This window comes from Triplophysa rosa, linkage group LG6, assembly GCF_024868665.1.
Source record: "Triplophysa rosa linkage group LG6, Trosa_1v2, whole genome shotgun sequence".
NCBI classification, from domain to species: domain Eukaryota; kingdom Metazoa; phylum Chordata; class Actinopteri; order Cypriniformes; family Nemacheilidae; genus Triplophysa; species Triplophysa rosa.
The window spans coordinates 13,230,459-13,257,283 of NC_079895.1; the positions used below are offsets into that span (position 1 = coordinate 13,230,459).

The 26,825-nt window shown below is 38.5% G+C and overlaps 1 protein-coding gene across 4 annotated transcripts in view; it reads left to right on the forward strand.

The window, feature by feature from the left end:
• The window catches only part of acvr2aa (activin A receptor type 2Aa), a 43,793-nt gene extending 17,683 nt beyond the window's left edge, over positions 1–26,110 (forward strand). For 2 of the 4 annotated variants that reach the window (XM_057336356.1, XM_057336358.1), the window contains exons 4-12: positions 1,310–1,464; positions 6,000–6,023; positions 16,954–17,097; positions 19,013–19,156; positions 20,482–20,627; positions 20,893–21,007; positions 21,628–21,766; positions 21,878–22,008; positions 22,086–26,110. In XM_057336356.1, coding sequence (XP_057192339.1) covers positions 1,310–1,464; positions 6,000–6,023; positions 16,954–17,097; positions 19,013–19,156; positions 20,482–20,627; positions 20,893–21,007; positions 21,628–21,766; positions 21,878–22,008; positions 22,086–22,280 — 1,193 coding nt within the window. In that variant the 3' untranslated portion in view covers positions 22,281–26,110. The remainder of the gene's footprint in view (positions 1–1,309; positions 1,465–5,999; positions 6,024–16,953; positions 17,098–19,012; positions 19,157–20,481; positions 20,628–20,892; positions 21,008–21,627; positions 21,767–21,877; positions 22,009–22,085) is intronic. The other 2 variants (XM_057336357.1, XM_057336359.1) reach the window with 1 other exon arrangement.
• The last annotated feature ends 715 nt before the right edge of the window (positions 26,111–26,825 follow it).

Genomic DNA, 26,825 nt, shown 5'->3' on the forward strand with positions numbered 1-26,825 from the left:
ACCACCGTTAAAGAATTGTTATGGGTTATATAGCACTTCTATATAACACTGCTGAGTGATGCGGAAGTCACGCATGCATAGAGCCTATTAGCGAGTTTATAAGGTGCGGGTAATAAAGTATGCAGTGAGATATTCAAGCGCATGCTGTGTATCTTGCTAATACGATGTATAGCAGGTTTTTGGTAGACTTCACATCCGTCATCTGTTGTTCTAGTGCCTCTGAGGTGTTTAAGAGCAAACGCACGTCTGAGGTTCTGCTGAGTAATGCTAATGTGAGATGATGTCATTCTGTAAAAAGCTGATTCCACTTTTTCATATTCATATTGCTTATTAAACAAGCAATCGTAATAATATTCTACAGCACCCTGTTCACTGTTGGACGCAAGTTTTTTCCCAGGATGTTTCAGTGCACTGCCAAAAATGATTTTGCCAATCAGTATTTTAGTCTAATTCAACACAATCTCACGTTAACAATTATACGAGGTGGCTAATTTTGGCTAATTTGTACGATCTCATTTTCTGATCTCGTTTTGCTTTAGCGCCAGTGACGTTAGGTTTAGGGGCATGGTTAGGGGTGGGGCTTTAGTTTAGCTTTTTTTCTAGTAATCGTGCGTTTCTGTACAATTCGTAATGTACGAATTCAGACGAATTAGCAAATTAGTAAAATAGTTACAAATTCCCATGAGATCAGGTTGTCTGATTTGTTTTCTGTGTATCTAAACATCTTTAAAATAAAAAATAAACTAATTTACAAGCACAACTGTGTAACAAAATGAGACCTGTTACATATATAACATTTTGGCATATGTGTTGTTGTTTAAAGTGTTAAGCATAAACCTTATTAAATTGTGTATGATTTAGGATTAAAACAAACTAGAAAAACAACTGCCGGTGTGGTAAAAAATATATTTTAAAATATATTCTCTGAAAATATTATCTTAATATTTAATACACTTTTAATCTATCTTGTTTGCTATTCACGTCACAGCTTGTTTATACTAAATGATTCATCTTTTGGATGTTTAGAATTTATTTTTTACTTTACTGGATAACAAGTCAAAAATACAGATTTCTGTTAGAGATGCACCAATACTAAATTTCTCCACTGATACCGATAGCCAGGATATATTTGACCTGATCATCGGCTGTTATTAACCGATGCATTTATTGACCAATACCGATTTTTTGCCGATATATCTGTGCATGTCTAATATCTGTGTATAAGCTTTATTTTTATGTGTAAGCTTCATTTGTGTGTATAATAAGCTTATGTGCTGATCTTTCTGTCTTTTCCTGTATCTTTCTCCAGCAACATCGAACCCCTTTACCCAGAAGCCTCCACTGTTCAGCACCCTCCTCTACTCCATCGTGCCCATCATGGCCATTGCTGCTATTGTTCTTCTCTCCTTCTGGATGTATCGGCATCACAAGCTGGCATATCCGCCTGTTCTGGTTCCCACACAGGTAACATCATATCTTTAGTATAACGATGTGTATAATGTATAATATGTGCTATTGTGAAAATGAGAAGTTCTTGCATATATTCTTCTTTATTTTAATTTGTTCGTAGTATACTAATGTCAGTGAATCACTCATACACAGCAGGAAGCTGTAAAATCCATCCGTCAGCATAGCTCACAAAAAGTTAGTGTTTGTGTATCGGAACACCTTCATGCCACGAGTCCAAGAGAGCGTGTGCTATCGGGAGCTGTTATTTTCCCTTGGGCGGAACCTCCTGTTGACGTGAGTGACAGTGATGTCAGCGATCTAATGTGCTCAATGTCACACTTGCTCATGCTCAAACACGCTGTCAACTGGAATCAGAGATTTCAGTGGCTGAATCAGAGATTTCAGAGAGCAGTGACGATGCCGTTCGCTGGCCTCCTGTCCCACCATAAACACAAGATAACAGAGCTGACATAACACAAGCAATCGGGTGACCTTTACCACCGCTGTGTGACTGATGTGAACATTCACATCTACTGCTGAGCTAGACAATGGATCTTTATTGATACAGTTGCAGAAAGCAGATTTTAGGGCCCGGTTGGAGTGAAGAAATAAGGATTGGAAATTGAAATATAAATGTTATTGTTGTTGACAGTTGCATGGGAAAAACTAAACCATACAAAGGTAAAACAAATTAACTTTTGCCAAAATATGTTTACAAGTTGTAAGGCTGCTTCTTGGCTCAGTAAAGTTAAACATGATATTATTTGTGGCCTACAGAGATCTTAAAACCTGTATTGCCTTACGACAAATGGTGCAAGCAAATTAAGTATTTAATTAATGTGATGCTTACGTCCCAAATAGTGCAACCCTACCCAGGACATGTATGTCATTTCAGGACAGATGCGTTTACAGTGTGTACAGGTCATAATATATGGGGAATATGTAATGGCTCAGATGGTTACCTGTGTGTCAGGTGAACGTTTGGAATTCCCCGATTGAGTTTCAACATTATGTAGGGCAGATCTGACAGATGAACCGGCTTCACTGCTGCTGATATCAGATAACAAGACAGGCCCAAACTTGTTCTTGATATGTAAGAGGCCTTATTAGCTCTTAATGCAACAGTCAAAGGTCTGTATGGGCTTTTAAAGGGTCAAAGAACCCATTTTGAAGTTGTAATGTGGAGTATTTCTGATTGGAATGATTTTATTGAATTGAAATTGGTTCATGAAAAGTGGTCTCTATGTGACAGGAGAAAAACAAGAAGGGTTCTAAAGTCATTTCAAAGGCAACGCAAGTGATTTTTTCAAATTCACAAGTCACAAAAAAAGGGTATTAGGCAGTTTAATAGACCCTAGTTTTGAGTTTTGTTGTAAATTATTTGTTTCCTCCAGAGGAGCTTTGGCTCAAGCCATTCTACTGCGTCACAAACGCAGATTGCAAGACATGATTTTGTAACACATTGACAGGAAGTGTGACATTTTGCAAGCGCCACAAAGAAATCTGCTTGTTTTGAAATGCTCGAAACTGGATTTATATTTCCAAAGTTGTTCTTTCTGTTCATGTCATTGAAAACATTCGAGCGCAGGAGAAAAAGTCTTTAGTTTTCCCTCACATTCATCACTGTCTCACAACTTGCTCAGTGTGTCTTTTTTATTTCTTTTTTTTTATTTAGATAAGCTAATTGCAGTGCTGCGCAGTCAATTGCAATATGTTCTGCTGTTATTGAACCACAAAAAGCTGTGATTTAATGAAATAATGATGTCGTTGTCAGCATGCGCTGAGTAATTCAAAGCGAATTGGCTGCATTCTGTTGTGTAATGTGCTACACGTGCTGTACGATCTGCATCTGATGCTTTAAATACAGGCACGTGATCTGTTTTAAACATGTATTGTTTAAAAAAAAAAAGTAAAAGAGCTGCCAGGTAAGACCACTCTGAAAGTTTGGAGTTACCAGAACCGAAAGTAAAATACACGCTTTTCACTCTGCTTATGTTTTTTTGCCATAAGCATTTAACATTTTAATTGGTCACAACTAAAACTGTGACATATTTCATTACAGAGTGTTGAAAGTGGCTGTAGCAAGATTAAGCATAGTGTGAAAAAACCTTCCCTCAGTTTTACATTTGAAGAACCTTCAGTTTTAAGGTTGCAAGATGTTTAAAGCTTTAACTGAAGCTTTGCATTTATCAAAAGAAAAAAAAAAGTTTTGACCAAAATGCTTAATGTTTATTGTAAGAGCTGTCTTCATCTGGGTTTTATCAACACTTACATAATTTAAAAGCCTCTTGTTTTCCAGTGTTCAATTTAGATAAACGTGATTATTATCCATCACTCACAGGTATTACCTCTCAAAATATTTACGCCACAGAGGAGAGACGTGCACTAAATCACATTTTCCCAACATCGGCTGAGTTTTTAATTGTGTTTGTTGACCTGATAACTATTAACTTCAAACTTGAAAATAATTTTCTACTAGTTACCTAGCAGTTTACCCAAATCCCCAGCAAAAGATGTGAAATTACGGTCGCATTCTCCTTCCTCAAAAATCGTATTATCATGCTTCTAGCACATCAGAAATGCAGCAGTTTACATTTTGACAGTTTGATGAGAACATTTTATTATGCCCTCAGCGATTGGCAGCAGCGGGAGTTCATTATTGTAAAAAACCCAGACTGAAACCTTCACCGTCATGTTTTGGGTTGTTTTAATACATGTAGTTAAAATTATTTTGAGTCTCTCGAAACGTTTGGCGCCCAGCCTCCACTTATGGTCTCGTGCCGTTAAGAAGGTTTCTCATTATTTAAGTTTTACTTCGAGGACCCAAGAGCCAACATGCCCTGAGAGAGAGAGAGAGAGAGAGAGAGAGAGAGAGAGAGAGAGAGAGCGCATTTACATGTATTAAAGAGTACATAACTAGGGATGTTTAAGGTCCTACTTTGGTTTATGGAGTGTCCAACGACAAGTTTATGTGCATAGAAGGTGTAAAAACACTATTATTTCGTAATAATAGGCAGTTATTCTTACCTTAGTTCTTGACTGACTCTCAAATGATTCGTTCTGCGATTCATCTGTCTAATCGCCTCCTTTCCGCTAGCCTAGTCTGATGTGATTGGTCAGATGGTCTAGTCTGCTGTGATTGGTCTACCGCGAATGAGGCTCACGAGCTACAGTGTTTGGGGGAGAAGAGTGACGTTTTTGCGGGCAATCCTAGCAAAACGTAGGCGGGACCATATGTAGTGATGTAAATCCGCGGCGGTTCACGAATCGAACTATGGCACAACTCGTTTGCGTGATTCAGAGTCGACTCCCTTTTTTCCAAGCCAATAACTTTGTTATTTATTCACCTTCGGATTTATAACTTGGCAGACTGCTTACTTTCAAACACGGCAACATTACACACTGCATGAAATGTAATTGTCATGATCTCATATTTAAGTGTTTGGCTTCACAGTGAGCAAGAGATTTTCTTGTTTTAGGTCTTCAGAAAGGTGTGGTAGCTGCACACTGTTAACTGCTTTTACATATATGAAATACTATACGTAGATGCTAATTTCTTCAGGAAGATTACTTTGTGAGGTTGTTTGGGGAAAGTAAATAATACAGGAGAGACAGAGGTGGGTTGCTCCACTCAACTCCCAACTCTTATGTTTTTACAGTCAACCAACAACACTTTTTGGCTTTATTATGCAAACAGTAAACAGTGGCACTAAACCTTTGGGAGGAGATCTGTATGGTGGTGTATTACAATTTTGAGGTTTAAGGTGTTCCCTGCATTGTAACAAAATGCTTTTTTTTGTTTAAGTATATAGTGATTATTTAATTATGTTATATTATTGATGGAAAATATTTTGGCTAACCTGGCTCAGTGCCAGGTTATCAGTTTTACTCTTTGACAGCTGTGATTCAGCTGTGATTTTTCTCTTTTTTTTGAGGCTTCTCAGTATCTTGTTGAATTTTAGCATTTGCTGTAACATGCAGATTTGGCCTCGGGTGCAATGTTGACTGGTGTCCTTGGGCCAGAAATGTCATTCGTCCCAGTTGTATTCGCATTAAAATAGTTAAGATCACACATTTTTTTTAAGACCACCAATTTTTCTAGATAAGATTATTCAAATATTTAATAAAAATCTACACAAGGTTTAAGGTTAAGAATTACCAAAATAATGTCCAACTCACCTGTTGAGTATGCAGACAGGTTGTCCTGTCCCCGAACTCGCGCTATTGGTCAGTGTTGCTGCGTCGTAGTATCATGGTGTTTTTATGGTTGTCTTTACGGCATACAACTATTTTCACGGAAATCATGCGTATCACATTACAGATTCAACAGTGCTCCTACATTTTTGCTTTGACCTACATTTTTCGACTGACATAATTGGGCTGACCTGTACCAATTTACTGTGTTGGCCAGCACATCAAAGTTCCAACTGGGATATTCAAACAGTTTCACTCTTTTATCCAGAAACCTTCAGTTCCCCATCTCTTCTCTCCATCTCACATACACTGAAACTACAACTAACACTTGATTTCCTCTTTCCTTCCTCAACTAGCACGCCTTTCATATAATGATAGAGGTAAGAAAAGCTCGATTCATTCATCTTATTTATTTCTTTTTTCAAGATCATATTAAAACCTAATTTCAAACCCTTTTTTCAATGTCTCTAAAAAGCATCCCTTTGTTTTTATAATGCACATTTTCACCTAAAATTCAAAATCCCACTTATTTTACTTTGCGTTTTTCCCTGCACATTGCCTCATCAATCTGTGATGGTTTGACTTTCAGTGCACGGATAGAAAAAAGAAAACAGAAATGCTCCCTCTTTCAGGGGATTCAGGCACAGATCCCTTGATTTAGATGCATGGTAAAACAGCAAATACAGCGGTTAAGAAAGCATGTCTCCAAGCATGCAGAAAATGTATGCAAAGATGAATGTGGCAAAAAAAAGTGCTTTTGTTGTACGAGAAATATGAAAACATGTGCAGTCGTGTTGAGAGATTTCTGGCACGCTGTATTTCCGTTTTTTTCTATTTCTCCACAGAAAATAGACTGTTATATAAAAAGAGCTAGTGTCTGGAAATTCAGGTGTGCTGATCTTTTTAATGGAAGTGTAATAGCTTGGTAGTCATATGCAGTTTGTTTCTTTCATAGCAGAAATGAATGCACTGTAAATATGTCAACGTAAGTTTAGCACAGTACCCGACTGTGGAAATACAAGCAGATGCTTTGCTTTGATGTCTGTGTTACTATGAGCTGTGATGAACTTAATTCACATTAATTTCCCAAACCATGTGGCAGCTTTTTCCAAAGAGTCAGGTTTATGAAAATTGGAATAAATCTATATATATATATATATATATATATATATTATATACACTCACCTAAAGGATTATTAGGAACACCATACTAATACGGTGTTTGACCCCCTTTCGCCTTCAGAACTGCCTTAATTCTACGTGGCATTGATTCAACAAGGTGCTGAAAGCATTCTTTAGAAATGTTGGCCCATATTGATAGGATAGCATCTTGCAGTTGATGGAGATTTGTGGGATGCACATCCAGGGCACGAAGCTCCCGTTCCACCACATCCCAAAGATGTTCTATCGGGTTGAGATCTGGTGACTGTGGGGGCCATTCTAGTACAGTGAACTCATTGTCATGTTCAAGAAACCAATTTGAAATGATTCGAGCTTTGTGACATGGTGCATTATCCTGCTGGAAGTAGCCATTAGAGGATGGGTACATGGTGGTCATAAAGGGATGGACATGGTCAGAAACAATGCTCAGGTAGGCCGTGGCATTTAAACGATGCCCAATTGGCACTAAGGGGCCTAAAGTGTGCCAAGAAAACATCCCCCACACCATTACACCACCACCACCAGCCTGCACAGTGGTAACAAGGCATGATGGATCCATGTTCTCATTCTGTTTACGCCAAATTCTGACTCTACCATTTGAATGTCTCAACAGAAATCGAGACTCATCAGACCAGGCAACATTTTTCCAGTCTTCAACTGTCCAATTTTGGTGAGCTCGTGCAAATTGTAGCCTCTTTTTCCTATTTGTAGTGGAGATGAGTGGTACCCGGTGGGGTCTTCTGCTGTTGTAGCCCATCTGCCTCAAGGTTGTGCGTGTTGTGGCTTCACAAATGCTTTGCTGCATACCTCGGTTGTAACGAGTGGTTATTTCAGTCAAAGTTGCTCTTCTATCAGCTTGAATCAGTCGGCCCATTCTCCTCTGACCTCTAGCATCAACAAGGCATTTTCGCCCACAGGACTGCCGCATACTGGATGTTTTTCCCTTTTCACACCATTCTTTGTAAACCCTAGAAATGGTTGTGCGTGAAAATCCCAGTAACTGAGCAGATTGTGAAATACTCAGACCGGCCCGTCTGGCACCAACAACCATGCCACGCTCAAAATTGCTTAAATCACCTTTCTTTCCCATTCTGACATTCAGTTTGGAGTTCAGGAGATTGTCTTGACCAGGACCACACCCCTAAATGCATTGAAGCAACTGCCATGTGATTGGTTGATTAGATAATTGCATTAATGAGAAATTGAACAGGTGTTCCTAATAATCCTTTAGGTGAGTGTATATATATATATATATATATATATATATACTGTATATTAGGAATGCAACAATACAGTTAACCCATGGTTCAATACGTACCTCGGTTTTTACCCACCGTTTTCGGTTCGGTTCTGATGGCTTGGCGCATTAAAAGTGTTTTTTCATTATTCTATGCTTATGTGACAGGAACAGTAAGAAGTTAAGAGGAAAAAAAACTTTATTGCACTTCTCTTTATTTTACTTGACTTACATTATTTTATTCTCTTTAAGCAAAAATCAACTTGTACAATTCCTGGTGTATGGAATAATATAAAATAAAGGCAGCTCACAGCAGTTCTTTGTTTACCATTCATCAACATGCCAGTAGTGTTGCACGATACACCGGTACTAGAAAAGAACCGCAATACCCTTCTGTTAAAACGATACCTATTTCTCATTTATTTGGTACCGGTACTTTAATATCACGCGTGTTTCAGAGAAAACGCATCCTGAAATGCGTCCATTTGCGGCAGCCGTATGTGCGCGTACATATGCTCTCAGCGCTCTCTTCAGTCAGTGGACGCGTACAACTTTCTTTCCTCGTATTTGCGCTGCAGATTTCGGAGTGACCACGAAATGAAAGTCATGGCGGCAAACACAAGTGCCTTTTCTGTCTGTTCACGATTTATCAGTGAAGCAAATGGGCATTATAGCCGAGTTAAAGCGTGCCGCGAAGTGCAGACGAATGATCAGCTTGGCAAAGCATTTCAACAACAGACATCCCGTCCCGTTTAAAGAACTTTAAAATTGACAGGTAGCATGTGTGAATGATAACAATAGCCTGAATAATGCTTTGATTTATTTTGTGACAGGCCAACATTATTGATAACGCTTTACAACTAGGTTCCATTTCTAAACATTAGTTAGCTAACATGAACTAATAATGGGTACTAATACTTCTACAGCATTTATTCATCTTAATGGTTCGTTTCAACGGATTTAATAAATATTTAATAAATATTTCAATCAATTTAAAATATTAACAGTCGTATTTGTTAACATTTATCAATGAACTAATATGAATAAACAACTAGATTTGTATTAAGTTACATAAACAAATTAATAAATGCTGTAAAAATAGATTTATTGTTAGTTCATGTCAGAATGCATTCTGCAATGTTTTTAATTAATTTTTACGTATTGAAGTGAGTGAATTGAACCATGCTTTAAAGGTCTTAGCTAGTATTTATGTAGATTAATTTAAGTTTAAACAGTTTATTTTCTCGTTTCACCTTAGTAGACAGCAGCAAACACTGAGACAGGTACACGTTTAGGACTGTATCATAGATTGACACCTGACACTCATACAGTTTGTAGGTCTGTGTGGTGACATGTTATTTTTAAATAAGGGGGAAGACATGCTCAAAAAGCAAGGCAGGAACACAGTGTAAGTTGTAAGAGTACAAAATTAAATAACAGAATTTTAAGTTATTAATGTTTTTATTTAATTACTTCCTGTATGTTCTTTTTGCATGGTATCAATTTAGTATTGGTATCGAAATACTTTTCTTAGGTATTGTATCGAAGTCAAAAATTTGGTATCGTGACAACACTACATGCCAGTAAAATAAGCTTATTAAACAGGTTTACTGCATCAGTGTATTTAACGTAATGCAAACTTGCGATTGCTATAACGGAAGTAAACAGACAGACGCGCGGTGCGCATTTAACACGACAAACACTACCGCTCAATGGGCAAGGCCAAAGATAATAGATATTAACAAGATGCGCTACTACCATTACAATAAATGGGGAGAAATGCAATGCACAACATGGGCGCTTGAAAAAGAGGAGTTAAGCGCAATTTAAACTTAACAACCAAAGTTAGGGTACAGTTCATGTCAGGTTTAATTATTGATCTGAAATATGCTATTAAATTCAGATTTTTGCCAGCGATTTTAGAAATATCTGCCTGTTGTCTTGCTATGACGCAAATAGCTGCCCAAAAGGCTATCGTTAAACAGATTTTGGCACGGCGCCGTAGACACTCTGTCTGCATGTATGCAGTGTAAAACAGATGAAATACATTCTTAATTTGCCAAATTCGGGCATTAGTACTTTGGTACAATGGGCATACAATAAAGCCGCTAGGTTCCGGTGCTTCCGATGGCCAGCTCACATCTGTTCGTCAGCATATAACCGCAAATTGCTTCTCATGCTGCAGGCAACCTGGCTTCACCGCTCGACTGAGAGAGAGTTGACCAGCAAATCAGCTGCTCATTTAGTGCTTGTAGAGCCAAAGATTGTTGCCTAATTCCTGAAGGGATTTGGCTTATCCTGAATGTTTAATAGAGACTATTATAGATGTTTTTCCATCTGTGTGTCAGCACTGATAAAAAATACATTCTTTTAATTCCTTTAGGATTTAGCTTAGCACTGCATTATATATGCTGCTTGTGCTTTCATTTGTCTTACAAATTGAATAAATGCATGCGCGTAATTCACAAATGATCCTAACATCTTTCCAAGTTCCAGCTGTTTAAATGAGGCTGTATGCATTCATCAAAGTAAACATTGGTTAGGTGCCAGAAGATTTTTGTGATGCTTGTTATCTCAGCATTATTTGAAAATTCCCCAAAAGCATCTTGTTTGAGTTAACAAGGAAAAGGAGCGCTTTTCCACCATTGTGCCGAACCGTTCTAAGCTTGGTCTGGAACGGTTACAGTTATGTTTCCACGTGTGCCTGGTTCGACACGGCACGATTACAAACTGTTCTCGGCTCAGAATTTTTGGCATGGTGGTCTAACGTTATAGCTCAGTCTCTTGTGTTACTAAGGCAGCGCGTGACGCGTTTGTGTCTACATTCTAAAGATTTCCATTATCAGCCCTGTGGTGGAAAATGAAACCATTTACGTACCGGCTGGCCCGGATCGGCAGGGAGTGGAACAATTAAGCAATGAAAATTATTCGGCGCGATGTTTAAAAAGCGCTTATTGTTTCAAATTTGTTTATTTAATGACCTTATGAAACCTTTTAAAACCTTCGATAGGTATTGTTTTAGAATATCAAAATGTTCTAATTTTCTGTGTCTAACTTCACTTACATTTACTTCTCCTGGCTGAATTTGTTGAACTTTCTTAATACCTTTTACAGTTTGACACTAAATAGGTTTAAAAAGACTTCAGCCTTACTTCACACCCACACACACACGCATATAAAACAAACATGTCTGCTGGACTTTTTTCCACTGTCTCTTTATTTTCTGACATGAACAACACAAACTCCAGTAACCCTCACACTGACATACTATATCTGCCACAGGCGTCTGGGTAGCCGGATAACCCTCTTAAATTACCTGCAAACAGTTCTTAGTTTTTATCTGTAATAAAAAAGGAATGCTTTAAAAATGTCCCTCCACGCATCCGTGCAGGGCCGCCGCCCCGGGGGAGCGAGTGCTACCCTAAATCCTCATTGTTGTTATGTTTATGACTTGTGTCTACTTAGTGAGCAAATGGAAAAGTAAACATGACCCTGACCCGCGTAGGTGTATGAGGTCAGGGTGCGGGTTGTTTTCTTTGTGTCCCCCTCAGGAGCCTCAGTCCTTCTCATACCTCCATCCTGCCTCATTACATGTCAGCCTTTTGGGTTTGAGTAACAGCAAAGCAGATGTATTCTCTTTCCCGTCTGCACCCTGACCGTTTCGTGTTTTTCTTCTCTGCATGATGGATGTTGCAGCCTTTAACCTTGTCTCGTCCCTCACGCAGTCGTGCGCGGCTTCTTTCCATTTGTTTCTTAGAGGACTTATGAGGAGTTTGTTAATATTCTCTGCTCGGAACAATCTGTGCTTTTCCCAGCAAACATAGCTGTTCTGCATTCGACCTATTTTTGACTCCAAACCACAATCCAGCAGGTGCTCTGTGGACAGTGTTTCTTCATTCTGCTTACTTATTGAGCATTTGTTAAAAAACGAGGCCAAATGGAGATGTTTTTCCATTTTCAAGCACTAAAGACTAAAGACGGGTTGTTCAGGAGTGTCTGGGTCAAACTTACAAACTTGTATACTCTAAAAATTCTGGTTTGTTTCAACCCATGGTTGGGTAAAAAATGGACAGAACCAACTCAGCGGTTGGGTTATAAATGTTGGTACCAGTCTTGTATAAAGTACTTGAGAGCAGTACTTGAGTAAAAGTACAAGTATCTTACCAGAAAATGACTTTGGTAGAAGTTAAAGTCACCCTTTAAAATATTACTTGAGTAAAAGTCTTAAAGTACCTGACATTTAGTGTACTTAAGTATCAAAAGTAATTGTCTGATATAAAATGTACTTAAGTATTAAAAGTAAAAGTAAAAGTAAAGGTATTTTAAAAAAAGTGAACGGTTAGAATTTTGATTTAATTAAATCAAAGCAAATCTCAAGTTCAACAAAATGCATAATGCTTTTGAAGACGTGAGTAATCCTGAACGCTCCTCTGTAACCTGCCATTAATTAGCCTAATGTGGTCTAAAAAAAAAAATCCCTCCACCGGTGTAACGCTAATTTACCTAGGAAATATTCGGCCACCTTTTAGGCTATACCAGAAACCGTTATTAACCATTTCAGTATTATGTGTTGAATTAATTCGGAGGGAAAATCATTGGTGTTGTTAAATATCTGCACATTGGCTAATCAGAAAAGTTAACTAGCACACGTTAGCCTGGCCATCACGTTAGCCAGATATCTGAACAGGCTTATGATAACTAATTCATGTTAAATAACGTTAACATTATGGCTTCGTTGAATGAAAATTAATTTAACCTACCTCGATGTGCTTCTTCAGGTTGGACGGGGAGTTTTTTAATGCCAATATTTCAATGACTCGATAGGCATACCAGGTTTCCATCCAAAGTTGCGAATTTAGCTTATGCGCAAAATTGGAATATCGCATAAAACATTTGCGAATAAGCACCGTTTCCATCCAACTAGTCAACCGTCACTTCCTAATAAACTGGCACTAAATATCAGTAAGAAAAGTAAGAGAAGCCACTGAATATAATAGTTTTCATATATAATAATACTTGCACAAGCAGAAGATTAGGAAACTCAATAAATGCGCTGCTTTTGTGGATGCCTGCTGTTCGGGAAACACAGTCGTGACAGTTCTAAGAGGCAATTACAGAAATACTTGACGACTTTGCTCAGGCGTTTAAGAATGACCATCACAACATTTCTGATGCTGTGTCACAAGATCATTACTCTGGTTAGTCAGGTTACACCGGCCGTCTCATAGTGCAGTTACGTGACTTTTTGGAGGAATTTATTCAGCAAATGCGTTTCCATCTCCCATTATTCGCATTAACCCTTTTTCGCAAAAATGAAAAACCACCTCAAGCGAGCGTAAAAACTTTTTTGCGAATTAAGGGGTTTTAATTTGAAATTTGGCGTTTCCATCACTCGTTTCTGATGCGAAACTTCAAAATGCGAATAAAACCAGAGTGATGGAAACCCGCACTTAATCCGGTAGGAAGAATTTTTCACTCCAATGTACGAAAATATTTCTTGCAAATATGGCCACGGGTGTGTAACGTTATCTTCGTCACCTCCTCGGAGTTCACTAAGTTCGCCAAGTCGAAATGCTCGTCATCTGCTACCGGAGTGGTAACGTTAGCAGCAGAGCCTGCAGCAGGTGCTTCCATGATGGCATCAATAATGTGACATGCCCGGACAAGCAGGACTTCTTCTTCATCGTGCTTGGCGGTTGACATGACAACAAACAGGCATTACGTCACCAACTCATATTTGTTCTGAAAATTCTTTAATTTGTAGTAACGAGTAACGAAGATGATTAGGAGAAATGTATCAGAGTAAAAGTACACATTTTATTTAGGAAATGTAGTGGAGTAAAAATGAAAGTTGTCAGAAATATAAATAACGAGTAAAGTACAGATATGTGAAAATTCTACTTAAGTACAGTAACGAAGTATTTGTACTTCGTTACATTACAACACTGGTTGGTACCCAACCATTTTGGGTTAAGTGTTTGGTTCCAAGTTTTTAAGAGTGTATTCAAAATAATTCCAAATTCAACAGAAAAGAGCAAAACATTAGATTTTGCCTTAAAGGGACAGTTCACCCAATGATAAAAATTCTGTCATCGTTTACTCACCTTTGAGTTGTTCCAAATCTGAATAAATGTCTTTGTTCCGATGAACACAGAACGATATTTGGAAGAATGCTTGTAACCAAACAGTTCTTGGCCACGATTGACTACCTAAGAACTGTTTGCTTTCCTACATTCTTCAAAATATCTTCTTTCTTACAAAGAAATCTTTTCTACTATGCAAGAACAAAGAAATTTATACAGATTGGAACAACTTGAGGGCGAGTAAATGAAGACAGAATTTTCATTTTTGGGTAAACTGTTCCTTTAAGAAATTGAAGGCTATTTCATGAAAACATGAAGAAAACTATTATTTTAATCTCAAAGTATTAATGCAACATTGTAGTATGTTGCGTTGCTTTAAATTGTGCTTCTTAAAGTAAAAAAAATCATTGCATCAACAATATTTGTTTATTATATACAGTAAAATATGAATGTACTACAGAAAATACATTCTAATGAGAATTTGAATTACAATAACTCTCAAAGGTAAAATGTCTTGAAAAGAATGTAACATAATTCTCATGTAAATAATGGGGCAAAACGGTCCTAGAAATAGTCGTTTTCTTCATGCAAAAAAAAATATATTTGGATTTTGTGGCGCAATGTGACCTAATGTAAAATTGACCTTTTTGTCTTGAGGAAGGGCCAGTGCGATGTCCTGATGCGCTCTCTATCTCTTAAGTCACTTAATAATTCACTGAAAAAACAAGGATTAGCTTGTTTGATAAGCAGGAAACAGTCTTGCAACAGTCCTCTAATGAAGAGCGGTTGGTCAGAAAAGGTCATGTTGGGTGAAGACAGGTTCCTACAATGTGAACTGCACTGTACTTACACAAAGCATCATCAGAAAGTTCTCAGTCATTGTGACCACCTTACTAAGATTTTACATGTTGATGCCATAGTGCCAGTGCATTTCACGACCCCACATACTGGGTCAGCTGCTTAAGTGATGTGTAACTAGCTTTCAACTGCAACTCCCATAAGCCCCTTCTGTCCGAGCTTAATGCAGCTCAGCCGCAGTGCAATGCCCCCCTTTACACCATTTAACAAAACACTTCTGTGTGACAATGCTTGTATATTTGCATGTTTCTTTTTCAGATACTGTACCTGTTGCAGTAGTGTTGTCAATGTGTGGTTTCGGCACCAGCCACAACATTTGCATGGATCTGTTTCAGTATTTTAAAATCCTGGTGCAAAGCGCAGCTGTTCTGCCCTTGAGCAGTTCTTCTGCCGGGTTTACGTGCTATGATGTGTTCACTTCCCCTTGCCTATAAGAGTGGGTGCGGCCCATTGGAAAGTCATTATCCCCATCATTATACTGTATTTCTTATTTCATAAAAAGGGTCAAGTTGGCAGTCGCACTAGATTTTAATATCTTGAGACATTTGCTGACTCAAATTCAGATCATCAAAATATACTATTTACATCAGTTTCCTAGAGCTGTGCAGTTTCTGTATTTCTCCAAACTTTGTTTTATTTAAACAGCATGATGGGAAACTGGCAACATTTCAACAGGTCAATGTGTGACAATGAGGATTGAGATCCAAACAACTCATTTGCTAGTCCGAGGTCACCAAGCATAAGTATAGTATGCAACGAAAGAGAAAAATTTGCATGTGCTTGCATAACCCATCCGCCTTTGTTTGCATGTCCACAAGTTTAAGTGAATGGAACCGAGAATCTGGCATGACTGACCCCAAACCCCTTTAAAATGGGATTTCATACAGCCCTTAGGAATTCATTTCATGACACTGGGATCAATAGATGGTAGTTGATGCTTCACTATTTTGTTTGTTTTGTAAGCACAAAAAACGATTTTATTTTGTTTATTGTTTGTTTTTATGTATTTTTATGCATTGCTCATGTACTTCCATTTTTTTAAGCTTGTGTCCTGTAAAGAGAATTATGGGGTTGAAGTGTTTTCTTGTAATGGTCACATTGGAAGGCCCTTCAGAGTGAGTTTTAAAGGGACAGTTCACACTAAAATGAAAATTTTGTCATCATTTCTCACCCTCAAGTTGTTCCAAATCTGTTTAAATTTCTTTGTTCCAATGAACACAGAGAAAGATATTTGGAAGAATGCTTGTAACCCAACACTTCTTGGCCCACCATTGACTACCATAGTAGGAAAAATTACAATGTTAGTCAAAAGTGCCCCAGAACTGTTTGCTTTCCTAAATTCTTCAAAGTATCTTCTTTTGTGTTTAAAAATTTATACAGATTTGGAACAACTTGAAGATGAGTAAATGATGACAGAATTTTCATTGTTGTGTGAACTTTTCCTTTAAATGCTCTTATACAGGATGATGCCTCTAATAACCTTGTGTGTTCAAAAATCATATTATTCAGAATGCAAACCCAAAATCTACATTCTAGGTCTGAGCCACAAACAGCAAGGAATCTAACATGATAATGCAAATAACGCCAAGTAATTAAACCAATTAGAATGGCAAAATTAATAGACTTGTTAACTCTTGAACATGAGAATGTAATTTGGCACAACTAAATCTGTTTCTGAATCTAGCCAAATTAGGCAGATGTCAATATGGAAGGGATGTTTGACATGCCTTTATCCTTCAAAACTATAAACAAAGCCATGCATGTTGAAGTAAAACCGGACGATACAGCCAAAAAAAATACAATTTGTTTTGGCTACCTATGCAGGTCATGGCAATATTTATATAATTCAATGTACAATTTACTGTACTTGATGTCCAATGCAAAACCATCTGAGATCTGGATGTCTGCACCGTTTTTTACTTAGTGGTGGTCAAAATAATCATCCAAACCCTCTTTTATATTGTCTTTCAGGACCCTGCACCCATGCCACCGTCTCCCACCTTGATCCAAAAGCCACTGCAGTTGTTGGAAATCAAAGCTAGGGGGCGCTTCGGCTGCGTGTGGAAGGCTCAGCTGCTCAATGACTATGTGGCAGTGAAGGTCTTCCCAATTCAGGTACCTGCTGGACCCCTTGCTAGAGAATCTTGCTTCTAAAGCTGCTGAGTTAATGTAACTGGCTTAAGCAATTACACAGCCGATAGGCCTTTCTCACCCTTCAGGGTTTTTGACTTCCGCATCGTTCGACGCAGGGTAAATAAATACTGTGATAGGGGAGTGTAATAATTGTTTATGTATATATCAAAATAAACGGAAGACCATGATTATTCAGGAACATTAGAATCTTATGTGCAGTATTGAAATATGACTAGGGATGCTCATTTCGGCTAATTTCCCTAACCGAGAACCGACGCTCGTTATCCGAACATTAACCATTAACCAAAAAGATTTTAATAATAACTTGGAATTAAAAAATACATGCTGCGTCTCATTTCGAAGGCTGCGTCCTCCGGAGGTCACGTTTGTCCACCGCATACGCCTTCGTATACACGCCGGGAAGACAGAGAATGTCACAGCGCACGTTGTGAGCGCAACTGTCCCGTGTCTACATTTAAAACAAAGAACTTGAGCTTGAGCAAGGCTGCCAGTGACACTCCGTTTGGAGGAGTAAAGCCCTGACAAAGGTGGCCTCAACAATCAGATGAATTACACGTGTCCAGTTTCGTCGAGTGACTTGCGTGATCGGATTTTAATCAGTCTCGAAAATGTTTCGGAGGGCATTTACACCTAGTCGCACGCGTTTGCACGCTCCGTGAGTTAATGCTTAGCATGTTTTTCTTTCACCATACAGAAAACTAAAAACATGTACGATTTAATAGTTATTTAAAAACGTATTATTACATTATTTTAGTATTAAAAAAATATTATTAATATTATTTAACTTAAAATAAACATACCTTTTAAATCGTTTAACTGATAGTATTAACCGGTCTAAATTTTAACGATCGCTTAACGGTTAAACGGTCAATGTGAGCATCCCTAAAAGCGACCCATTAAAAGATTGGAGAAGGACAATACAGCTGTTTATGGTAAGCATTTTATAATAAGGTCTAATTTATTAATATTGGTTACAGCGCAATGTAATACTTTGTATTTCTTAACCTTGGTTCATTTTAAAGTTCTACATTTATCACGTTTTCACAATTTAAGCTTTAACATTTTACATTTGGTATTATGAATGAACAAAGAACCGTATTTTAATTGCAATAAAAAAAGAAACCTTACCTTAGCAGTTTATGATATCTTATTTACTAACAAATATTAACGAGTTACTCTCCATGTTAACAGTGTATCAGCATTTTAAAGAAATTTCTTATAATACAGTGACGCGATCACGTTTAAATAACACGCGAGCTGGGATGTATAAACTCAAAACACTTAAATGAATATTAGCAATCTGAGTGCACAAAACAGATAAACGCACAGATATACATTTTTATGTTTAATATAGATGAAAGTCGCAAATCTTGAATTACTGTTTGTGTGTTCACTACTCTCTGGATGGGTTAAATGCAGAGGTCACATTTCGGGTATGGGTCACCATACCTCACAAATAGGTCACTTTCACTTCACTTCAAAAAAAGATAGTACAGATAAACGTAAGTACCTTGAAATGACACAAGGGCATTATATTACAATGGGGTTTAATCTGTAGGGGAAGTTGCTTTACCCTGTGGTGACGTAGTTTCCGACTCATGTAAAAGAGGCTTATTGTGAAGCTGAGCCTTGTGTCAGCCCTTAAACCCACAGATTCATGCTCCTTAGCACACATTTCAGAGGTTAACATGTATGTCTTGCACACAAAAAGCCATATACTGTTTGTGATAATCTGACTATCACTTAAAGAACCCAAGTTGACTGTAAACGTAAGGCTCTGTAATTTCTTGAACGATCACTTGGAAGCTCCAATTTTGAGGGTTTTTTCCATAGTATCATTATTCTATCAAATTTCCCATCATGCCTTGCTTCACAGGACAAGCTGTCTTGGCAGAATGAGTATGATATTTACAATCTTCCGGGCATGAGGCACGAGAACGTTCTGCATTTCATGGGGGCAGAGAAGAGAGGAAGCAACCTGGACATTGAGCTGTGGCTCATCACTGCTTATCACGAGAAGGTTTGTGGTGAAAGTTCACAAATTATTTTTGACCCGTCTCTTTACAAGATGTTATATTCTTTTGCAATCATGTGTAAATTGTCTACACAAGGTTAATAAATACTTTAAAAAGTATTGCCTTATTTCATCTTTAATTTTTTCCTCCACCAGCAGAGAGGTGTAAACTAAATATGACACTGGTAAATGTTAAAGAGAAATATCATGTACCATTTTTATGACTGTTGTTGATCTAATGAAAGATTCTAACCATACATTTGTAGTGTTGTCTTTATTTAGTTGAAAAGCATTTAGTTGTGGAGGTCTTCTCTTTCAGACGTTCTTTACAATCAGATAGAGTCAAGTGGCAGAACGGCCATTACATTAAATTCAGGGGCGTAATTTCCACTGGGGACAGGGGGACATGTCCCCATCACTTTTCGAAATCCTGTTCGTGTCCCCCTCATTTTCGAATTTTCGAAGTACTAGGATGAGCAGGACACAGAGAGTCTGCCTGTGTCGATGCACGCGTCGCGTGCACACTCTAAAAATAGATCACTAAAAGATTGTTTTCAATCATGTGGTTTTGATTTGAATTTAATAGAAAATTGTTTTTACGTGGTCGTTGTTTCGGTAGGCTATGTTAAGCTGTTTCCTTATAATGGACTTCTATGGGGAAGAAACGCGTAACGCATGAGTTATTACTTTCTTGGTTTAATAAGGACTCGTTCTTTTAACAGCAGTTAGTGTTTATGACAAGGCTTGACCAGGGGATTCCCTGGTCGTTGTTTAGGTACGTTAAACCTCGTAAGCATTTTAGAAAGTCATCCTGCTCGTCTCCTTCCGACCACAGATTCAGGTTTACAAGCCATGTTTTCCTCCGTTTCTCAGTCAAAACTTGCATTTTCCCCCTTCATGAACATCAACTTTTGCTACACAATAAAAACACATTTTGGTTTCATCCAAACAATCAAAAAACAACGCAAAGCATAGGTATTTTGAATTTGTTATAGGATTCAAATCAAAAACATTTCGTGTCCCCCACCACTTCTCAAACCAAAGGTACACCCCTGATTAAATTGATGCATGAATGAGTCTAAATCAGTTTATAGAATAAATATTTAAAATAAGGATAATAACAATAATCTTTTGGCTAAGCACTGAATTTCAAAATATGCACACTGGTATTTAAAGTGAATTCTGCAGACACTATCATCAGCTGTCAGTCTGGGTGTTACTGCTGCGTTACATTTTTCTTATCTTTTCATAAGAATTAAAGTGTTTTCTGTGTGTGCTGTAAGCTGATGTAGAGCTGTGACTGACCCCTGACATCTTTTGTCTGTCTGCAGGGATCTCTGTCAGACTACCTGAAGGCAAATGTGGTGACGTGGAATGAGCTGTGTCACATTGGTCAGACCATGGCTCGAGGACTGGCTTACCTGCACGCTGACATCCCGGGACACAGAGACGGACACAAAGCGGCCATCGCACACAGGTTAGACTGCACCACTCACCAAAAGCTTGAAAAAATCATTGCCTTGATCAAAATGATATAATTTTTTGTCTGTGTTTAGGGATGCACCAATATGGTGGTTTTGGGTCAGTTTCGATAAATGATCTAAAGAATGAATAAATAGATCAACTTTTAATTGTTGTAGAACTTATTCTCAATCAGATGTCCTTTCTCAGAATGTGGATGCATAGATTTAAGGTAATGTATTGTTACGACATATTCATTACTGTATATTTTGTGTGCGCAGGGATATTAAAAGCAAGAATGTGCTGCTGAAGACGAACTTGACAGCCTGTATAGCTGACTTCGGTTTGGCTCTGAGGTTTGAGGCGGGGAAGTCAGCTGGGGACACTCACGGTCAGGTGAGCTTTAATGGAGAGGCAGCTGTTCAGATCATCTGGTGTGCGTGCTGTTCTCCTTCTGGTGTTTGTATTTGAATGTGATTTATGTGTATGTCGGAATGTCATTACCTGCCTATACCTTATTCAATTCTATTGAAAAAACTACCAATGATACACGTATAAACACACATAGTAACTTAAGTGACAGATAGCTGTGTGCGTGATAGCTTTCAACCCTGAGCTCGTGATTGAGCAGATGCCTGATGCTAGGCGCTCTTGTGATAGGGGAGGGCCCATGCATGCTCGGACGCTTCTTTGCGTCATCGATCCACCGTTTTAGCCCCGCCCAAAAAATCCTGAACAGAGAATTGGTGAAGAACTCCACAATTCAGTACTACATACTTCTGAGACTTTGTAATGTGTTTAAGCAATACATTTCTAACATCTATATGGTGTTTAGCAACAATTCTCAGCATTCTCTTTACCCGGACTTTAAACATTACAAGTCACCACATTGTTACTAAGAGCTACCTTCGCATTTCATTATGAACAAACACTACAAACAAAGATGTTGTTCTCAAAACAGGACATTCAGACTTGCATGTTTCAGCTCATCAAAAAGGGATCTTTGTGTTTTTCAGGTGGGAACCAGGCGCTACATGGCCCCGGAGGTGCTTGAGGGGGCCATCAATTTCCAGCGAGATGCTTTCCTCAGGATAGACATGTATGCGGTGGGGCTGGTGCTGTGGGAGCTGGCGTCTCGCTGCACTGCGTCTGATGGTATAAACCGCTGGTCTTCTAAAAGATGTTATATTAAAATGATATCAAATGTATCTGTTATATTACTTATACAGTACACACAGCTAAGCATGTTTTGGGTGGTTTCTGAAGGTCCTGTTGATGAGTACATGCTGCCTTTCGAAGAAGAGGTGGGGCAGCATCCCACACTGGAAGACATGCAGGAGGTGGTGGTCCACAAAAAACTTCGGCCCACCCTCAGGGAGTGCTGGCAGAAACATGCGGTACGTAACATCCACACCTATCCCTCCAGATTTATTGAGTTTTGTCTCATATACGAACACGTTTATTTCTCTCTCAGGGTTTGGCCATGCTGTGCGAGACCATAGAGGAGTGTTGGGACCACGAGGCAGAGGCGCGGCTCTCCGCGGGATGCGTTGAGGAGCGCGTGGTCCAGATGCAGCGACAGACCAGCGTCTCCGCCCCGGAGGAAATAGTCACCGTTGTAACCATGGTGACCAACGTGGACTACCCCCCTAAGGAGTCTAGTCTATGACTAGAGGATTTCAGCATGTGAATTGCGGGCTGACCGAACAGAAAAGACACATCCGTGATGTTTGACTGCTGTTCTGACCGGCTAGCTTCAGACATGCTGGGTGATTATCTTGTGCTTACGGCTGGATCGATGCAGATGATGAATTCTACACCGAATCCCAGCAGACAGCTGTGTTAGTGTATGTGTGTATATAAAAACTACAATCACGGGGCACTGGATGGATGGATTATAATTCGACACGAGGTCCCCGCGTCGAAAACGAAACCGTTTGCGGAGACGAAACTTTGCCCGTTTGAGGACGAAACCAGACTCCACACGGCATTTCAAAGGGGCGACATCCATGTATAAAAGCAAACAAAAAAGAAACAAGGACACATTTGATGTGTTTGTCTGAATGACTATTGTTATGCCAATACGAAACAGCTTCTTGAATGTGTAGTGTGACGCTGCTGTACAGATATCAACAGAAAGGGTGACGGTAAAACCCAAATCAACATGTTTCCTCTGAAAGCTTCTCAGAGTTTCTGTCTGATAACCACCAACCTCTCGACAAGGTATACCTCAGTTTCTCATCCTAATAATGCGTTTGTTTTGTAACACTATATGATATAAAACAAGAGGCTTTTCGATGACCTCCGTTTGGCACGAAAGCTTTTTAAATACGGGAAAAACGTTTTTTATATGACAGATTATGCCAAGAAACGATGGCCATTCATAAACCAGTGTTCTGCCTTCTTTCTTTGAGTTGTTTTCTGTGTCGCCCTGCTGTTTATAATGTGATACTTTGTTTCTCGGCATTGTGACCATTTGTTAAATCAGTTTTTTGACCTTCATCGAGACCTGATGAGAAGAAAAAATCCCTGGAAATATGAATTTTGTGAAAATAATACACAAGCACTTACCAATATAGTTTTGCAGTGTCCTCACAGCGTTGACGTATGTGCATGCCTTTGTGTTTTCTTTTCCTTTCTTTTAACTCTTTACTTTTTTAACCTGATCACGTAAGGCTCGTGCATGAAATCTCATCAGCAGTCATAAAACCCCTTTTATTCATTTTTGTATCAAAATATTCCCGGTCTTTTGTCTGTCACTCTTCAGTTTTATTTCCATTTGCGTGTGGAATCGTCCAATCCTGGTCACCGTCCGCTTATGCCATGCAAGACACCCTCAAGCGCTGCGCTACAACCAGCCTCCGAACTCACAAGTGATGCTGTTAAACTGGTTTCAGATCAGCGGCCAGGCGACCTTCTACACACATCTACAAGAACTGTATCTCAGTATGTCTCAGGAAGCGTTTCCCTTTGCTTTGAGCCCTCTGGTGCCATTCTGGTGACCCTTGTTATATTGTGTATGCATAATAACACCTTATCAGTGCGGTCATATTACGTGCAATAACATCACAAGCAGGGACTGTTTCACAGCTCACAGGCCACTTCCAATGTGGTAAAATACAAGCGCCTAGCAGATCGCTTTAAGACCATAAACGTGTACATCATGAACTGAAGTCGCTTATGACACTGCTATGCATATGTTATGGCGTCCAGTTGTCTGAGAGTATTAAACTAAAAATATGCTGTTAGGGGGCCGGACACATGCAGTAATTCTCTCTGCTGTCGGGTCAGCAAGTATTTCTAATAAACCGCTTCTCTGTTGCTGCTCTTGGGCTTTGTTCATACTGCACATAAATCTGATTTGTTTTTTTAACTGGATGGTTTTGATCGCAAACATTTGAAGGCAACAGAAAAGAAAGAGTACCCGCCACTGCGGAAAGAAATGGGATAATTGAAATTGAGGTGCACTCGAAGTTTTTTCATTCAGTCTGTGCATGGGGAATTCCACGTGTGAGAGAAAAAAAGTCCAGATTTTGTCCTGAATGACCATAAACGCTCCTTGAAGGGCCAATGAGTATTTTTTTGGAGGAACTATTGACTGAAATGCAATATTATATATATATATATAACTATGACCTTACATAATGGAGCGTTATGTTTTTATTACCTTAGAATAAGCTATTTCTATCTACATACACCGTGGGTCCCCTTGCATGGAATGCACCATGTTGTTTCTACAGTAGCCCTATGGACAAACTGAACTACAGAGTGCAAGTCGTAAGAAGACTTTGGCTAAGAAGAGAATCTGACAACATCTTAGTCCTGTGTCAGCCCCCCGTAGTGCTTTGAAAGGGAGTGGTGGAGTGAGCCGTTGGTTGCAACTCGCAACCTCACCACTAGACTTTTAAAAATAAAATTTGATTGCAAACAACAAATGGATGTGGTTTGGACAAGGTTAACAAAAATTCTATTATGTTTTTTGTCTGTTTTTCAGACCAGAAACTAAATGCAGTACGACTAAAAATCAGATTTTTGCTAGTTGTATGAACAAAGCCTTTAACACAATTCTCCTGTCGGTATGTTTTGCTTTCATAACACCGCATGTGATGACGCATCCAACAGCGTTCAGGTCCATACAACTGTATGCAATCCATTCTCTCTGTTGTAGCAATCTCAGCCATCTTATTCTACTACTTCATCCAACTGGTCTAATAAGGGCACGTGCCATCTAGTAAGGGCCGAACGAGAGTGCATTTGATCTCAGAAGATGGAGGATTTTGTGAAATGTATTGACTGGTTAAAGTAGTGGGTTAGCACTGATCACATGCTGATCTGAGAATGAATCTTCTAACGTCTGTTATTGACTGTAATAAACACTACAGATGATTCACTGAGCGCGAGCGATTGCTGCTGCTGCCTATAGAGTGTTTTATCCAGGTGCTTTCTCATTCCCTTCTGTTCAAAAGTCTTTGGTTATATCACCAGTTTAGTGAATTTGATCTAAAGGATGATTGTTGGAACACACTCCCCTCACAAGAACAGCCAAACTTTCAAGCCCCACATTCAGTACAAGACTCGATTGAAAATGCATCATATTGTACATATGAATGTTGTTTTAGATTGTGAAAAGAGCATGAGTTTTTTTAAATTGTCTTAAAGAAGAAATCCTTTATTGATATTATTATTATTGTTATTATTAAACAAATATTTTAATGTTTATTTTGTACATCTGTATTTTAGTTTGATTAATTTATGTCATGGCCCAACTTTAGTTTTTCTCTTCTGGATAAATGAGACGTGATGCTTACACCAGTGGTTCTCAAACTGGGGGCCCCCAAGATGGATCCAGGGGGGGCACAGGTTTTGTGGCATTTTATGAAATATCGAAATTTATCATAGATTTTATGCAATCAAACATCAGAAAAATGACACCACCAACCAAAAGAATTGAGGTTCCAGCATTGTATAACTGAATGTTTTTGGTTTAATTAAAATTCCAAGTTTAAGATTATATGTCTTTATATGGGGGGCCGCAAAGTGATGCACTTAACACAAAGGGGGCCTTACAATGAAAAAGTTTGAGAACCACTGGCTTACACTATTTATATAAACACTACGAAAACAAATAAATCCTTTACCTCAGACTTTCACTCACAGTGTAGCACGACAGACAACATGGTGCGACAATGCAAGTATTTCTCCTGCGATTCGACCAGCTTCTCTCTTCATCTTTTCTCGCAGACACACTTTTGGACTTTTGGCCACATTATTACAGCGTTGAGTGAATGTCTCTACATTACCCAGACTCTCTATTTTGGGTGCGAGCAGCTGTATTACCGTTGTGCTGGACATGCCATTTTTGTCCAGTCTTTCTCGAGTATTTAATGCATTCAGGGCCTGATCAGACGTAATTGTTACATAATGTACAGATGAAATTTTATGCTACTACCCTCAAATAAAGTATAGTGACTGCTCTCAAATGTGTGCTGTCTCACTTATCTGCTCATTTGCTTTCAAATATTACATCTTTGTCAGTATGCAGTCTTATTGGAGACATTTTTACATTCATATAATCCTTACATTTGGTTTTATTTGTATTAAAAAGATTGTTATCTGACATATGCATTTCATTCTTCCCAGTCATTTCTATAAAATGATGAATAAAAAATCCTTATTTAGCTATAGTATCTTGATTGATTAGAAAAGTGGAGGGACGTGTTTTAAAGATAGTGGTTTGGACCTATAGTTGAAGCAAAAACACAGCTTAGTTTTTAATCCAGGACAATGTGTAAAATCTAAAAGTTTTATTCATGTTGTGGATGTAATATAATCATCCTGCCTTTTCTCAAATTTGGGAAAAGCCTACTACAGTACTTCTCAGTCATGAAGATTCAATTTAATAAACGGTGTTTGGCATAGACACACCACTAGGTGTCAGCATTTGGCCTCACTCTATATTTTTATTCATATTGTAAGATTTTCCTTGTGCTACTGAATTTAAAGTGATAGTTCACTCAAAATGAAAATTCTGTCATCATCTGTCATTTTTGGGTGAACTATCACCTTAACACATTTTTCAGACAGCAGGTATATATTTTAGGTCTGAAAAAAATACAGAGCGTCTTTTCTGTTCTTTTGATCTGTTTGTCCAGTTTTCATTTTCTGCAAATAAATGCAAATAGAAACAATATTTGTATTTGAAATTTGATAAAAA